The sequence below is a fragment of the Pongo pygmaeus genome, chromosome 9, assembly GCF_028885625.2.
Source record: "Pongo pygmaeus isolate AG05252 chromosome 9, NHGRI_mPonPyg2-v2.0_pri, whole genome shotgun sequence".
Taxonomy (NCBI): Eukaryota; Metazoa; Chordata; class Mammalia; order Primates; family Hominidae; genus Pongo; species Pongo pygmaeus.
In genome coordinates this window covers 130,372,729-130,389,924 of record NC_072382.2, presented here as the reverse complement: position 1 = coordinate 130,389,924, position 17,196 = coordinate 130,372,729, and the positions used below count along the sequence as shown (strand labels likewise).

General features: G+C 45.4%; 1 protein-coding gene across 2 annotated transcripts in view; it reads left to right on the top strand.

Moving 5' to 3' along the window:
- Window positions 1–17,196, top strand: part of ETS1 (ETS proto-oncogene 1, transcription factor) — a 138,027-nt gene that overhangs the window by 31,151 nt on the left and 89,680 nt on the right. For both annotated transcript variants that reach the window (XM_063671608.1, XM_054438711.2), the window contains exon 3: window positions 8,512–8,656. In XM_063671608.1, coding sequence (XP_063527678.1) covers window positions 8,512–8,656 — 145 coding nt within the window. The remainder of the gene's footprint in view (window positions 1–8,511; window positions 8,657–17,196) is intronic.

Sequence of the window (17,196 nt, the reverse complement as noted above, 5' to 3'; positions counted from 1 at the left end):
TATGAAAAATTAGTTTTTCCTGATTCTGGAAAAAACAAAACAAAACAAAACAAAAAATCCAAACTCCATTGTGTAGATTGCTGAGCAAATTGAAATTACTGGATAGTCTTCTGGCCATGGCAAGTTCTACCAACCGTGTCCATAACAAGGTTTTGAGTCAGCCTCAGCCTCCATCTCCATACCACAAGATGCCTAAAGCTGTCACCCATGGTACCACTGGGCGTCCGAAGGCTTCATGCTAAGCGAGGGGCAACTTGAAACCTGCAGATCTAGAAGCTGACAAACAAAACGTCTCTCACCTAAGACCTCTCAGCAAGAGAGTGTCAACTGCAGGTCCCCAGGACTGTGGTCTCAAGTTCCACCCCCTCCCTGTCCTTCAGCCTGTTTCAGCGAGTGTTGGCTGTGAGTGGAGGCTGTCCTGGTCTCAGGCTGGTATGAGTTGTAGTGTTGGTGTTGGCTGCACTACCTCCGACTTTGTGTGCTTCCCCAGGGGGTCCCTAGGGAAGCTAAGCACAGCTTTGCATTAAGAGCATAATTAGACATCCCCTTCTCTACAACCCTCTGTGCTTCAGAATTTTTTCTGCAGAAACCTGCAGCGTGTCAGGCCTGCACTTTCACCAAGGCCCAAGCCCATTACTCTTATTGTTTTAAAAAGAATTTCCTGGCCTTGAGTCTAAAATTAAATTGCCCTTTGAGAGTTTCCTATTTTGTCTGTTCCTGCTTCTTCTGGTGGCTGCACCCCCTCACCACCCTCAGGCTTGATCAGCAAACTCCGGAGAGCTGGGGAGTGGTTCTGTTTGCCTCCTTCCCTTTTACCTCTCAAGGGAGCAGAACAAACGTGCCCTCTGAACAGATGTGCCCTAGAAACCACGCCCTTGCCCAAGTCCTTCTGAGGCCAAATACCCTCTGGCCAAAACTGTTCCTCACCATTGCCTACGGATAGGGTGGTTGGGAGGGTACGGAAGTGCTAAAGCGTCTTCTGAGGATGAGGAAGTCCAGACTTTATCAGAAGTGCATGGAGTCGCACAAGGGCAACTACATGCAACCAGGAGGAAGGGTTTAAGCAGAGAAATGGCCTAGGTATTGCACACACTTTAATTGAGCACCTGCCAGGTGAGAGCCCCTATAACTGTTCAGTAGCAAGACTCTTACTGAGCTTCACTGTTCTCTACTGAAATGTGGGGCAGATGGTGACAAAACTGTTGGAACAGGGCTTCGGGAGAGAATGAAGACAAACAATGTAAGAACTTTCATGCATTTCAAGGGCACATTGTATGTCACAGACCCACATTATGACTCCGATAACTTTTGGCTCTGCAAGCTCGCCCACCGTGGTGTGGCTGTTTACCCAATGAAGGTTGTCAGTCGTAAGGTCAGGAGAAAGAATGTGGATGGATCAGCAAAAATGACACAGAGTTGGCAAGGAACTTGGAGATCATGGAGGCCGAACTCCTCAGGAAGCAAAGGTTCAGAGAGGTTAAGGAACAGCCCAGAGGTTACACAGCTCCTTAGATGTAGAGCAGGACTTGAACTCAGGCTGCTTGATTTCTAGTCTTGTGTCTTTCTGCTAAAGTGCATGAGCATCTATGACTTTCCTAGAAAAATAATACAAAGTTATATCCATGGTGACAAATCATAGTGCCCATCCACCCAGTGTTGACTCAGCCTTGCTTCTGGGTTTAAAACATTTTTAGAAAGCACTAGCATCTAGAAATGTGTATAGTGTCTTACATGTTTATGACCCTGTACTAAGGCTAAATCCCAGGATTCTGAAGTCAAGCAAGGAAAAGACAGATTTGCTTCTATGGAGTTTAGGCTCCAAGGAACACATACAGAAGATGAGCAACTAGGGAGTTACTCATCACATGTGGACATTGAAGACTGTTCTGCTAAAGACAGAAGCTGACCAAAAGAATAGATCACCCACTCCACAGACACAGACTCCTCATTTTCATGATTTGCTGTTGTAAAAATATATTCTCCTATTCCTTTTGTTTTTTTTTTTTTTCAATTTTTGGGGACTTTGGGGCATGGAGACAGGGAAAGCTATGAGCAAAAGGAATGGCTTTAAGATGCGGCTGGCTGGAGGGGACAGGTGAATAGACAGTTCCAGGGAGATGACCATGGGCAGTGGAGGAGGGAATGGGCTAGCAAGATCCAAGTTCCTGACTTTGAAGCACTGGGAAGTGGTGCTAGGGAAGGGTCACAAACCAATGAGTGCTTCCTTGCAGGAATGGTGGTGGTGGTCTGCCCAGGTGGTAGCTGTAGGGCTGGCTCACCTCAGAGCAGAGCAAGACCAAGGTGTGTCCATTGTCCAACTAGTTTCCAGGCTTCTGGGGCTTCACTTCATTCCCAGGATTAGATGGGTGGAGCATTCAGGCTGTGGGCTCATGTCCTCTGGCAGCCTCTTTCTAAGAGGACAGGGAGAGCCATGCTGTTTCCTCCAGGGCTCACCACTGTGTGTGACGAGCAGAGAAGAGGTGTGTGTTTTCCTAAGATGCCCAGGGGAACCCCTTCCTCCATGGCTGCCTGGGGACCACTCTTTTATTTTCTTTTTTCGTTTTTGAGATGGAGTCTCGCACTGTCACCCAGGCTGGAGTGCAATGGCATGATCTTGGCTCACTGCAACCTCTGCCTCTCGAGTTCAAATGATTCTCCTGCCTCAGCCTCCAGAGTAACTGGGATTACAGGTGCCTACCACCACGCCCGGCTAATTTTTGTATTTTTAATACAGCCGGGGTTTCACCTTGTTGGCCAGGCTGGTCTTGAACTCCTGACCTTGTGATCCACCCGCCTTGGCCTCCCGGCCTCCCAAAGTGCTGGGATTATAGGCGTGAGCCACCGCGTCCGGCCAAGACCACCCTTTTCTTAGTGGCTTCTTGTTCACCACCCCTGGTGCTTGAAGCTCTGCTCTTGGCTTCCATGATCCTGTACACTTGCTTGTTTTTTCTCCTATGTCTTCAACCAGTACTTCCTTGTGCTTTTTCCCCCTTGTTTCTCCTCTTAACTGTCAGCAGCTTTACAGATCCACTTTCAATTCTTTCCCTTATTGTCCTGACTGCCATTTTCCTTGAGTTGTGCTCTAACTCCATCCTTTTTGCTGCTAGATCTAGCTTGACTCTTTCCTGCCTTCTCCCACCATGCATTCACCTTAGGGACCCTCCACCAAGTTGCCATCACTCCATCTGAACTCAACCAAAGGCAACATTGTCTTCCACTCTCCTTATTTATGTCCTGTAGATTCACCATTTTCACTACATAAACATAAGCAATCTAAGTGGCATCTTGGATTTCCCTCTCTTCATCTCCTATGACCAATCAGTCATAAAATCATGTCAATTTTTCCTTTAAAACACATCCAATATTTCTTATTTCCTCTTCCCCTCGACACCCATGGCCCAACTCTTTCTTCAGAACTGGACTACAGTGAGGTGAGTGAGGCACCCACATGGGGCGCCCCCAAACTCAGTAATCAAGTTGAATAATATCTTAATGTAATATCTTTGAAAACTCGAATTAATGCAAACATTATTATGAAAAAAAATCAAGATTTTAAATAAAGTCAGGATCAGTATTACTGATTTTTCCCAATGTGGCTCGGCAAGGCTCTCCTCCTGACCTGTGTCAACCTCCTCGCCTTCTTGCCCTGCCCTGTCTGTCCTACTCAGCACCATCAAATGAGTCTTTCTTGAGGCATTGCTTCACCATGTCCCAGGCCTCTAGCATGGCCTCTAGTGGCTCTCTCCTGAGGCCAGATTCCGCCTTGGCCTGCATGGCTCTCTACACTGTGGTCTTACCCTGCCCTCCGGCTTGAAGTTTTACTACTTACCCTCCACTCCTACCATCCTCGTTGCCCAAGGGCATACCTTTCCCTCATGCTTGTCACCTCCAAACAACACCATCTGTCTCTCTCTATAACACCTCCCTGAATCTTTCTTATTCCTCCTTACATAGCTGTATATGTTCTTTTTTACCTTTGGATGGATTATCTTCCTCTTCTTTTGCTCACATGGCCCTTCATCGAATGTGTCAGGGCAAATCTTACTCAATCTTACAGTTATTACCTTAGTCTGCTTCCTCCAGGAAGCCTTCCCTGCTGCTATTCCCCTCCCCCTACACATTGGTACTTAATTCTGTCCCATCCCTCACTGTAATTTCCTGTTTACTTGTCTGTACGCTCCTAAGGCCATGGTTTATTTGTTGCTTATATTATATTCCTAGCACCTAACATAATACTTGTCATAGACTAGGTGCACCAAGTATATTAGTCCATGAATGCACATTGCCATAATTCATTAAGTACCTATTATGGAACAGTAACCACCATTCTTGAGCAATTTGTACTTAAGCCATGCAAGCTGCATGTTGTGCACATAGCAGAAAAGACAATCTGAAATCAAATAGACTTGGGTTAGAATTCTGTCTCCATTGTTTTATTAGCTGCATGGCCTTGGGAAATTTACTTGACCTCTTAAAACCTCAGTTTGCTCTTCTGTAAAATGAAGATGAAAATACTAATCTTGCAAGATTGTTGTGAGGATTAAAAGTGACCATCTCGGCCGGGTCGGGTGGCTCACGCCTGTAATCCCAGCATTTTGGGAGGCCGAGGCAGGCTGATTACCTGAGGTCAGGAATTCGAGACCAGCCTGGCCAACAGGATAAAACCCCGACTCTACTAAAACTACAAAAATTAGCTGGGCATGGTGGCACATGCCTGTAATCCCAGGTTCTTGGGAGGCTGAGGCAGGAGAATCACTTGATGCCAGGAGGCGGAGGTTGCAGTGAGCTGAGATTGCACCACTGCACTTCAACCTGGGCAACAGAGTGAGACTCTATCTCAAAAGAAGAAAAAAAAAAGGAGACCATCTCTGATGCAGAGTGCCAGGGGGCACTGAACAGATGTGTGATGTTTGTTAGGTCCTTTCGGCAATCACCTGTGGGATGGGTGAGTGAAAACCTGTCAGATGGTTTTCTTAAATGTGTGGCGGAGATGGGGAGTGTTGCTTGCATCTTGTTGACTCATCTCCAGTTGCAACCAAGAAAGGAAGATGCCAATGAAGAGGCCCAATAAGCAGGGACCTGTTTGGTGTGGTGGCCTTTTCAAGCAATGAGGTGGGGGCTGGGCTGCCCAGATTTCTGACCTGTTAATAACCTGCTTTTTTTCTCCTCAACTGAGGCAGTTTCATAATGAATTGGAACTGGTGATGTGGTTCTCTTGAGTAAAAATATCATTTTCATACTCTATGAAATAGTTATTAAGTCAGTTCACGAAATGTCTAATAAACAGGCAGGTGTCTAGATAACAAAAACATGAAAGGCTTCTCAGGAGCATCCCCTGGTAAAGATTCTCGTGGTTAGTGGTAGGTTTTGTACATTACTGCCTTCTCATTCTTAAAAATAGGATCCAGTGGCTCCACGGAGGACAGTTACAGAGGAACTATGCCTTAAAAATATACAGAGAGTTTCATTTATAAAATAAAAAATCTGTTGACCAAGAGCCCAGCTGTGGGCAGAAGAGACTCCAGGAAAAAAACCAACCACGTAAAATCAAGCTGATTCTGTGCATGGTTGTTACTCAAAGGCTGTGAGTTGACCTACAATATGGCTACCCTGTTATCACCCAGGTGTGGACCCACATTATTTTGTACCCTACCTACTTACTGATTATCTACCTTCTCTCTGTCCTCTGCACATTGTTTCCAGATCACTTTTCTTCAGCCCTTCTTTGCCAATGACACCTTGCCTTCAAGTGGCTTTTCTTTAGCAGAGAAAACCCAAACTTTTAAATCCGAATTCAGGTTCTTAGGTTCCCACCACCCTAGCAGGGCCTGTAACAAACTACCTGTCTACCTACTTACAAGAACCAACTCATACTACCTACTACCACTTTACAAGGCTCTTTTGTTTTTTGGCAAACCAGGCATGCTGTCCCAAAAGAAGAGAGATGTGGGTAACTTAGAGTTCTTCTTCACAGCATTTAGAATCAAAATTTTCTCGCTCAAGACCCTATTCCTACAACTCTGATACTTGACATTAAATTTTGAAAAAGGCTCTAAAGGAATATGAAGAAGATGAGGATAGATATTGAGAGCACAAGGCTTGATTTATAAGACTAGGAAGTGTGTTTTGAATTGATTCCATTTCAAAGTTTTGTTGAAGACCTGCTTATGGTTGGGAATCCAAAAGAAGTATTTAGTGTAGCTGCTTCAGGAGCATATAGCATTAAATAACATTCCAGCAAAATGGTTTGAAGCCAAAATTAAGGAAACATTTTCTTTTCTTTTCTCCCTTTTTTTTTTTTTTGAGTTGAGTATTGCTCTGTCACCCAGGCTGGAGTGCAGTGGCACTGTCTCGATCTCGGCTCACTGCAAACTCCACCTCCCAGGTTCAAGCGATTCTCCTGCCTCAGTCTCCCTAGTAGCTGGGATTACAGGAGCCCACCACCACACCTGGCTAATTTTTGTACTTTTAGTAGAGACAGGGTTTCACCATGTTGTCCAGGCTGGTCTCGAACTCCTGACCTCAGGTGATCTGCCCTCCTCGGCCTCCCGAAGTGCTGGGATGACAGGTGTGAGCCACCATGCCAGGCCAGGAAACATTTTCTGACTGATGCTCAGTAGTGTATTCTTGCTAATGGTTCCCCTGTCTCTTGGCTGCACACACATATAGGTGGCAAATCTGCCATTGCACATTCTCACAGTGCTCATTAAGGCCCCTGGCAACAGCAGGTTAAGGATGTTAGCCTTCGATGCAACACAACTGGCGACGTTTCCATTGAGTCCCACTTACATCCTCAGTACCTTTAACACAGTTGGAAGATAAACAGCCCCAAAGTAAACTTCATCCAGCTCTAGTTTGAATATTTTATGAATATTATAGAACACCAGGTCCAATATCATGTGCATGGAACCTCCTTCTGCATTTTGGGTTCATTGTCATTTTTCTCTGTGTCAATATATTCTCTTCTGTTATTTTTACTGAACTGAAGTGAATGGGCCATTGTCAATTGGGAAAGAGAGCAGATAGTGGACAACTGAACCTAACATAGTAGTACTGAATTCTTGTATGCTCAGAAGAAGAGAAGACCTAAGTTCTCCAGTTGGAGAATCTTTCTGGGAGTTGCAAGCTAGTCTTCAGGGGTGAGAATACCATCTTATGAGCTACATTTATTGAGACCTTAATGTCAATAGATTTAACCATATTAAATTCTAGCAGAGTTTGATTGCCTTAGTTGGGGTTTTTATGAAGGTGCAGGGGCCTAAGAGAGTAATAATAAAAAAGAAAAAGAGCAAGTTGAGGATGGGCCAGTGTAGATTAGAATCCTAGTCTCAGGAAATCTTTCTGTGAATTTGCTGCTTTTCCTTTTGTGTCTTAGTTTTTAACCTGTGTGGCCATTTCCAGGCATGTTAAGGATCTCTTAAATTAAAATAATGCCTAACTTATATTGAAGACCAGGCCTCACATACTTATCACATGCGTTTCATACATTGTATAATTTCATTAAATGCAATTTTATATTTTAATTTGCTTTATATACAATTTTCTCATACATTATTTCATTCAATCGTCCTACTTCGTGAGGTAAGTATTATTACTTCCATTTTATTTTTAGAGGTAGGGTCTTGCTATGTTGCCCTGACTGAGCCTCAAACTTTTGGGCTCAAGTGATCCTCTTGCCTTAGCCTCCCGAGTAGCTAGAACTATATGAACATGTTGCCAGTTTCTATTATTTTCATTTTACAATTGCATGAACTAAGGTTTGGATTAAGGAACAGGCCCAGGCTCCATGTTGGTAAGTGATAGAGCTGGGATTTGAATTATGTATACCTGGCTTCAAAGGCTAGGGTTTTAAATACAGCAAAACATGAACTTCCACATAGCACATTTGTCTTCGTTAGAGAGTACTATGTAGATTGGGATTGTATATTTTATGGAGTTCATAAAACTACTAAGAGTGTGGCACAAGTCTTCGAAAATTGAGGGAAACCGACAATTTCTGCCTAGCAACCAATGTCTTTAAACCTATACACACTGATTAACCAAAAAATGAGGTGAATTTTATTACATAGGTCCATTTTTTTTTCCTTTGGCATGTATCATTTACTTGTTGTATGGTAGTAGAGTAAGCCTTTTAAGAATATCCTTTCACGACGTTTTTACAGAGTAAGGTACCATTAAAAATAAGCCCAGAGTGTATAAATTCAAGATGGTCAGCATTCGGCCCTGCTGTTAACCATGGGTTCTTATTTGAAGGCCAGAAAACGTAGTCCTTAAACACTTGAAGAAATGGAGGAAGATAAATGCATACATAGTCTGAGTCAGAAATTCTTCTCTTTCCCTGCGTCTTTATGTGGGGGGATAAGGGAAGAAAACAATAGTTGGTTCTGTTCTGTCATCATCTATAGATGATTCCTACTTACATGTGATTGGATGATATGAAGTCATAGTTCCTTTAGGGCTAAATAACAGAGATTTTCCTCCTAATATATTTTCTTCTATTTTTTCTTGCAGAGGCAAGGACCTAGCAACACTTATGAAGATCCTCGAATGAACTGTGGTTTCCAGTCCAATTATCACCAGCAAAGACCTTGCTACCCCTTTTGGGATGAGATGGCAACTCAGGAAGTTCCTACTGGTCTTGAACACTGTGTCTCAGGTAGGAACATAAACAAAAGCTGGGAATGAGGATAGAGTTGAAGGACAATGGAAATCTGATGAGGGCTGCATTCTTTCAAATAACAGCTGCCATGGCTTATGCGGGTACGGATGCTATTGTTCTTGAATGGAAAGTCCCGGGCCTTCTCCATGAATTTTGCGTTACTTTATTCCCCGACAGGAAGTCTAAACTCTAGGAATGGGCCCAAGAAAGGCTGCTTTAGGTCTCCACCTTGCAAGTAGTTTTGCCTATCCTGCATTTCCTGAAACCCGTTTTTGGCTGTTGTCAGAGAGCCTAGAAGTTTTGCAATTACAGAGTCTGAGCTGGATAAACAGAGGTGTGTGAATTGCTCGGCCTTCTTAGAGAACATGCTTTCTTTCGATGATCATCTGTTTCCATTGTTCCCGGCCTCTCTGTCCATGCCCACCTGGATCCCGATTCTTTTTCCTCTGTCTGTCTCTCCCTTCTCTCCTTCCGCTTGCTGGTGGCAGTGCTGCCCTCTGGTGAGTGGGAGTCTCCTCCAGAGAACTCTCAAATCAATGGATCTGCATTCCCAGGGATCTCAGGAATCTGAAGTCCTCATCTCCATGCTGTTTTCAGGAGACACTCTGTTTCTCACAAATTCCATTAGTTCTTGGTTTACCAGCTAGTGTTTTTTTTGTTTTGTTTTGTTTTTAAACAAAAAACGTTAAATTTGAATTTGGAAATTTTGAAATGATCAATTCAGATATTAAGTTCACTTTCACATGAGACCATGTTATGATAACATATTTGAATACCAAATAGCTAGTCAAAATCTGTGTTTTCTCCCAGGATGAATTCTTAGCATAAAAATGTCATTACTCTTACATGTTGGGAAAATGTAATTCTGGGGAAAGACCTGGGCAGGGCATGGCAGGGGGAGTCACTAACTTGAAGGCTACTTTTTGGTTCAGTGTTATTTTAGCCCACAACATTCTTTGGTCAATTACTTAAATAACAGTGGAGAAGTAAAATAAATGTTTGCTTTGTTGTCCATGCTTTATTGCTCATCAGGAATAAACAGACACAGGGCAAGATGCTGTGGCACTCCATGGGCTGTGTGTATGGTGGGTGAGGAGGCATGGGGAGTAGCTTTCCATTTGCCTGGTTTCTCTCCAGGGCAGAATGAAATAGATTCCTGTGTCCCATGTTCCCTTGACTCAATAGCCATTGATCTTTGAGGTATTCTTTGGCACTGTCCTGGATTGTAGACATAATAATATTTATGCTGTCACTTTCTGCTTGGTATCTCAGTTCCTCTAAGCATAAATACAAATGTCTCAGCTACCTATCCATTTCACAAGGGAGCCAGGAGGATTTTGTACCTGCTCACAGGTCAGACTTAAGGACTAAAAATTTGAGGACATGAGAAAAGTGATCCTTTAAAATTCTAAACAAAATAGGTTTTGTTTGTATAAGCAAAAGGTCAAAATGGCTGTATTTATATTTGTATAATTCTTGAATCCTATTAATGCCACAAGGCTTAAGTCTTATATCTCCCAATGCAACTGAGATTAAAGCTGCCTCGCTTTAATCTCAGTTGGTCTCTGCTTGCTATCGATGGTCTCTGCTTGCTACAAGTTACCTCTTATTAATGTCTGAGGCCTTCTCCATTTGCTCATAGCCTGAAGATCAGAATGTCTCTTCTTCATAGCAAAGAGACATGGCCTTCCTTTTCCTTAAACTGAAGTACATAAACTCCCGAGTGGAGCTGATTTTTCACGCTACTCTTTGTCAAGTTTCTCAAAGGTAAAGATGTTTTTATTTCGTGGCCTATGAGACAGCGTCTGGGAAGCATATGAAGAACAGCTTTAAAATGCAAGGACTTATAGCAGGGTAATGTCATCTTCTTCTCATAGTTTATAGTTGCAAGAAGGAAGCTGGGGTCACCCCGGCTTTTGGTAGGTTGAGAAGATTGGGGCATATAATAACCATTCCTAGAATGACCTGGGTTGCCATCAACTGCAGCTCAGAGATGGTACACAGCTTCCATCGGGGTGTGGCCTCTACCAGTTGGGGGCAATCTCTTCACAAATGTGATGGTTGTAGTTCCCACTGTCCTAGACTCCCTCTGATGGAAATGTTTGGCAAGAACCCTGAGCCTTTCTAGCCCCTCCTTTAACTTTTGAGCTTCCCAGACGAAGGAGTTGGAGGGATTATTTCTGGGCTGTGGTCCAGCTCTCCTCAGCGATGGGTGTTGTTTGGATGGGGATTGTGGGGTTATAGGGAAGGGAGATGAAGACATAGACCAACCAGTGATTTCTCCAGCTGTGGTACATTTCCTTGGAGATGTGTTGAATATAAAGAAAGAGAAAAAATACTCGACATTTTTTTCATCTTCTTTTATCCTATTTATAACTTCAGTTTCCTTCCCGTCCTCCGTCTCATGGCTACTGCCCACCACTGCTCCCCCTTCACGTTCATGCTCTCAGAAGGGATGAATGAACTTCTTTTCCAAGGACTATACATCTGTCAGTGCAGAGAATACTGACAGGAGGGGCCATCAAGGAATGAGCAAGCCTTTTCAGAATGTTGTTCCTATTCACGAAGGGGCAGAGGCTGAGGAGGAGGAGGAGGAGGAGGGGAGGAGGAGGATGAGGAGGGTGGTGGGAGGGTGGAGGGATGGGGAAGAGAGAATCAAGCAGAGAGAAAGTATGAATGAGGGAAAGCCTTATCAGGTGAGTGGGAGAGAATACTAAGGCGCCAAGGCCTGTCGGGAATCGATTGGACAAAATAGATGATAAAGCGGGTGTGGTGGAAGAAAGAAGAGATGTGTGAAAATGGACAGAAAATAAAGGTGGATATTAGTAGCGTGGTAGGGAATAATGGGAAAGGAAGATGAAAGATGAATGGGAAAGGGAAAAAAGTGGGGAGCCCAGAAAAAGACAAGGCAAGAACGGGAGGGGAAGATAACATGAAAGAGAAAAATAGATGAATCTGAGGACATTAGCTATACAGCTAAAAAGGGAAGCCACATTTGCATGCAATTGCCTGTGCAGCTGTACATTTCTTCACAACAATCTTGTAGTCATCATTTTCTTTCATTTCTACCTCCTCCTACCGTCCGCCTCTTCCCCCTCCTCCCTATCAGCCTGGAGCCATTAGCGAGAGCCAATGGGGCTGAGTGCTGGTGTTCTGCATGAATGAATGGGCCCTTTCTGTCTCAGCTTCTCGTCATCCTTCTGTTAGGGAACCTTGTGAATCAATGGAGCCTCTTACACAAGACACGGCTGAAATGTCTGTTACTGTTTATAGTCTGACTGGAGTGGAGCCACTGACCCTGCCTCCTCTCTGCTCCCTTCCTCTATTCTGTCCCTCAACCTCAGCCCTTTCTCTCCAACCACCATAACAAGAATCATTTTTACGTTTCAGTTTCTTGCTCCTGTCTCGAAGAGCTCACTGATGTTTTACCGTCATTAACTATCATGACTGGTTCCTACCCACAGTCCTGTTGGATACACAGGGTAATGGTAGTGAGCCTCGGAGTGGTGCCCAGACCTAGCTGAAGTCAGACACTGCCTGTTTTCCAAAACCGACATCAGAGACCCAACTGAGCACACAGGACACAAGACCTCAGTCCATCCCATCAATGCCAGCGGTCCATATTTGATTTCAACTTCACAGTTATGATGCTCATGAATGGTCATAGTTTGTATCAGAAAATATGATGCTTACTTAGCACTCTTCCAAAGTGTTACAGTATCAAATTATTTTTCATTTCAAGGATAGATTTGTCTGAAATCAGCCAAACTTACGGATGTGGTGTTGTGAGCAAAGTACACTTTTGCAAAATACTTGCTTAGAGCTGGGAAGCAGCCTGGAGCTAGAGAACATAGGAAACACAACTTAACCTTCATGAGGAGGAACCTATAGTCTTATTACCATGGTCTTTGATTTGAGAAACCAGACAATACTTTTTCTTGTAGAATGCAGTTTGCTATGTCTTTGGTCACTGAACACCGTAAGACCTTCACAGAACCACATTCACAGCCTGTCTGCCACTTCCCATTCTTCATGAGAAAGGATATTTATTTAGTGTAGTAGGAAAGAACCCAGACTCTGGGCCCAGGTTGCTTGTGTTTGCATCAGCTCTTCCTAACTGTGTGACCTTAGATAACTTAATCTTGTAACCCAGTTTCCGGATCTATACCAATGATTCTCCAAGCGTGGTCCCCAGACCGGCAGCATCACTATCATCTGAGAACTTGTTAGAAATGCAAAATCTTGAGCTGTACCCCAGACTTATCAAAGCAGAAACTCCCAGGGTACATGAGAATCACTTTAGGGCTTCTTAAGACACTGGTTATGGAGTTCTACCCCCCAGGGTTTCTGATTCAGTGAGTCTAGGCTAAGGCTCAAAAATTTGCATTTCTAACAAGTTCTCAGGTGCTGCTGATGCTGCTGGTCTAGAGATCAAACTTTGAGAACCACTAAGTTAATATGTGTAAAGCATAAAACAGTGCCATCACTTAGCAAGCCTGATATGAATATTTGCTATTATGACTCATTGACCCAAAGTGCATTTTGGGAGTCCAAACTGGGTTTCATTGAGTCAGAGAGTGACCCACTGATTGGTTGAACACGTTTGGTGACCAGTGCCACACCCAGGATAGTGAGAAAATATATGGAAAAGGGGAAGCCTCAGTTCTCCTTTAAAACAACTTTTATGCAAGCATGTGTGTGGGTGTACATTTACATGCTACAGCAAATGGTTTCCATATGAAATATTATACTTATTTATGACATAAAGTTTGGCAGTATTAATGTGTAGCTTTGGATCTCACTAAAATCTCTAAAACAAATTTACTAACAAAATGGTGGAACTAAAGAATGTCTTTCCCAAATAAACTTTGGAAGTTCAAGTGGGAGATATGCTGAGAGTCCGAGTTCATAGTCCCTCCTGGGGCTTTCTCAGACGGCCTAGCGGCTGGGAGAGATCAAACCTGGGCCAGTGTTTGGAAACGGCTATCCACAACCAGGTGGGACGTCTCAGCAGGAAGCACAGATGCCTCCAATTTGGCTTTTAAGTGTTGAGAGCCCTGAGGGAGTGCCAGAGAGACTTGTTAAATGGAGACTCACCTTGCTCTGAAATGTTTATTCTTATGGCAGGTCTGTGGTTTTACAGAATGGTGTTTCAGACTCTATCATCTACTGCACCCCTCTCTTCTTTCCTCATTCAGGGTGTGCTTTTCTTTTCTAGAGGGTGTGTGTCAGGTTCTTTGTTCTTCAGAATAGAATGGTCCTGAGAGTGTGTGTGCTTTAGGGATGTTGTAACATTGGACGATTACAACATTGGACTAATGCTGTCCCTGAGAAGAGGCTGGACGGTTCTTCTCAGAGAAGACTTACAGGGAGTCCAGGCAAAGTGAATTAGAAACACAACTGGGCCACTCCAGTCTCATGATTTTCTAGCTCAGTGAGGAACTGTCTATGCTAATGCCCGACTATTTTCTAGCACAAGACTAGGTAATTAAACTCCTGTCTTTAAATAAAGTCCAAACATTAAGGGAGATGGGGAAACGTGGACCTTTTTGGATTCTGCCTGGATAGCTCTGCTGCTTGGGAGGAGCAAGCTGTAACCCTATCTTAGGTTCCAGCCTTTCACAGAAGGCCGAGGTTGGGGCCTAGCTGCCCTGACAAGCTACTCCCAGGGGAGAGTACTGACAGAAGCCTGATGCAGGAACAGCCTTGCCACGTATCCCCATCCCGTCTCTGAGATGGCCAGGGAAAGAGGAAGGAAAGCAAGGCCAGCCTAGCCCAAGCAGTCCACTAGGGAGAGTCCACATGCCTAATATCTCCCGCACACTCGCCCTGTCAGTTTGCTCATCTGATACTGAGATTCTGCGAATGCCTGACCCTATTCTCCCTAAGTGGAGGGCATGCCTCTGATCAGCTGTGGACTGAAGTTGCTCCTGCTTCCTACGTGGCCTGTTCCTTTTGCCTCCCACCTCCTGCTGCCTTGGTAGCTTTTGAGCTGGTACTATTTCATATTCAGATTACAAGGTCTTTTGGTACACATTTTGAGTATAATTGAAGAGTGTTAGGTCTAAGCAGAGGGTTTGGCCTGGTGTTGTGGGAAGAGCCAGCCTATGCCTCAAGACCCCAGCAGCACTGCCCGGTACAGGCCCTCCGCCTGACTGAGCTACCCAACCCTCACCTTTCCCAGGTGAAACACACTCTTTCCAGAGTTCTTGTGTCCACTGCATGAGGCTAGTATACTTAAAAGGTCACGGCCTATCGCCGGGCACCAATAAATAAACGCTGCTTTTCCTCTTTTTCCTTTCGCCATGGTGTGAGTGTGGATTTAGGTGAATCAAAGAAACCAGATGCCCACTCACTCACATCTGAGTCCTGCCCACTCTTATCTTGCTCAAGGCTAATGTGCTAGCATCTGCCCACTGTGCCCCATTTCGCCAGCGAAAGGAGAGGCCAGCCTGGTGAGGGCCAGAAAGAGCTGCACACCCAGGTTAGAGACCAGAGACCCCATGCTCTCAGGAGTGACCCCAACAGCCCCGAGGAAGGAGGGCTTGGAAAGGCCTTTACAAATGTAAATCACCCCTCTAGGTCCCTGGGAAGGAAGGAAACCAAGACAGAGAAACCGAAGCCTCCAGGCTGGGTTCGCGGAGTGACAATGGAAAGGCAAGCCTTCCGCGGGCCTGCCCTCGGACTCGCAGCTTCTCAAACATCCTAGGAAGTAACAGCATTGCGCTGGGACTCCCAGGGGGCTGCGGAGAAAAAAAAAGTTCTCTCAACTTTTTCAAACCACAAATATTTAGTCCGAGTTGGGAAAAGGTCCCTGGGGCACCGAGTTCTTATGCGATTCAAGCAGTTTGACCCCTCTGCTGGAACTCCTCGCACGGGGTGGGACGGTGGACGCCGCTGGCTGGCGTCAGGCCCCGCTCGGCTCCGGCCGCGGCACTGGGTGAATGGACATCTTCGGGTGGGCGGATGAGGTGGGAGCCGGAGCCCAGCAGAGGGGCGAGGGGCGCTTGAGAGTGGAGGGTGGGGGCGGGCTGCGCCGCAAGGACAGCCTGTAGTGCTGTGTCTGGCCGCCTAGAGACACGGGCTCTCTCTCCAGATGTTCACTGTGTTTATAGCTGCCGAGGCAGGAGACCCAGCTCCCTCATTAATAAGTTGCTTTCTTGCACTGCAGCCAGGGGTCTCAGCCCGGAGCCTGCAGCTGGAGGAGGCGGCCCGCTCCCCTCCCCCAGCCTCCCGGTCCCTAACCCCACCCCGCCTTCCTCCCCTGCAATCCTCCCAAAATACACGAGCACACAAAAAGAAAAACACCAGCAGATTTTTTATTTCAGAGAGTAAACACTTGGGCCATGGGGGTCTGGAGGTTATGGGAAAAGAGGAAACCATCAGGCTAATCAGGCAGCACACACTTCCCCTGCTGAAATAAAACAGAAATCATTGCTCCGCAGGGCGGGAGGGTTAACCCCGGCGCTGCCAGCAACGCGGGCGCAGGCGAAGCCGGCCCGGAGCCGGGGCGTCCCGGGACGAGCTTTCCACTCCCAGGAGAGGAGGGAGGAGAGGACGGGCGTGGGCTGCCTCGGCCCGAACCTCTCCCTTCGTCCTGTGGCAGCGCCTGGGCCCCAAGCGGGGCTTAAGGAATAGACGGTTGGAACAGAAGAGATTCTGGGCTTAGATTTAGTTTTGCAAGAGGTTACAGGGAGTTCTAGATAGGTTGGGGAGATAGAGAGATAGGTAAGAGTGTGTGTCGTTACCGTTTAACAAAGGATCAAGAGAGCTGGGTAGGGCTGGTTGGGGCACAGGTTTCAGCTCTGCCACCCACCAGCTGTGCAACCCTGGACGATTCACTGAGCCCTCTGAGCCTCAGTTTCCTCATTTGTAATATAATAGTGCCCACCTCACAGAATTACTGTGAAGGAAGAAATTAAAAAAAAAAAACCGTATTGAATGTGGAAATGGCAAAGCACCAGGCATGGCATGGAGAAGGCTCTTAACCCTGATTTCATAGGTTACCTTTTCATACATTACTGTAATTGCCCAGGGTTCCCCTCCCTCCTTTTCTTCCTTCGTCTCTCACTCCCCCACTTCTTTTTCTCTCTCTTCTTTTTCCTTTCCTTTCCTTCCTCGCTCTTTCTTTTTTTTCTTTCTTTCTCTCTTTTTTTCCCCTATTGAATGCCTCCAGGTTCCATCTTCAATGACTTGTTCCCTCACTGCTGTCTAAAGAGCATAAATAGCTCATGGGACAGAGGTCATCAGTCAAACATGAAACCTAACTGCACTCTGACAAAAATCACCTTCCCACTGAAGCATGGGGCAACCTTGGCTGTCCCCAAAGCTGCCAGTGTGAGTGGCCCCTCAGCTTTCAGTCCAGACCCTGCCCCACATCTTGATCTAGTCAGTTGGCCACACCCTCCCCATTATCCCTATTTTTAAAAATAGGGATACGCTTCTCCCACTCCATTCCTGGACATCCTAGTTAGATTCCTTATGATCTTTGAAGAATTGTTTGCCTCTTTCAAACCTTCTTGCTATTTAAGAAAACA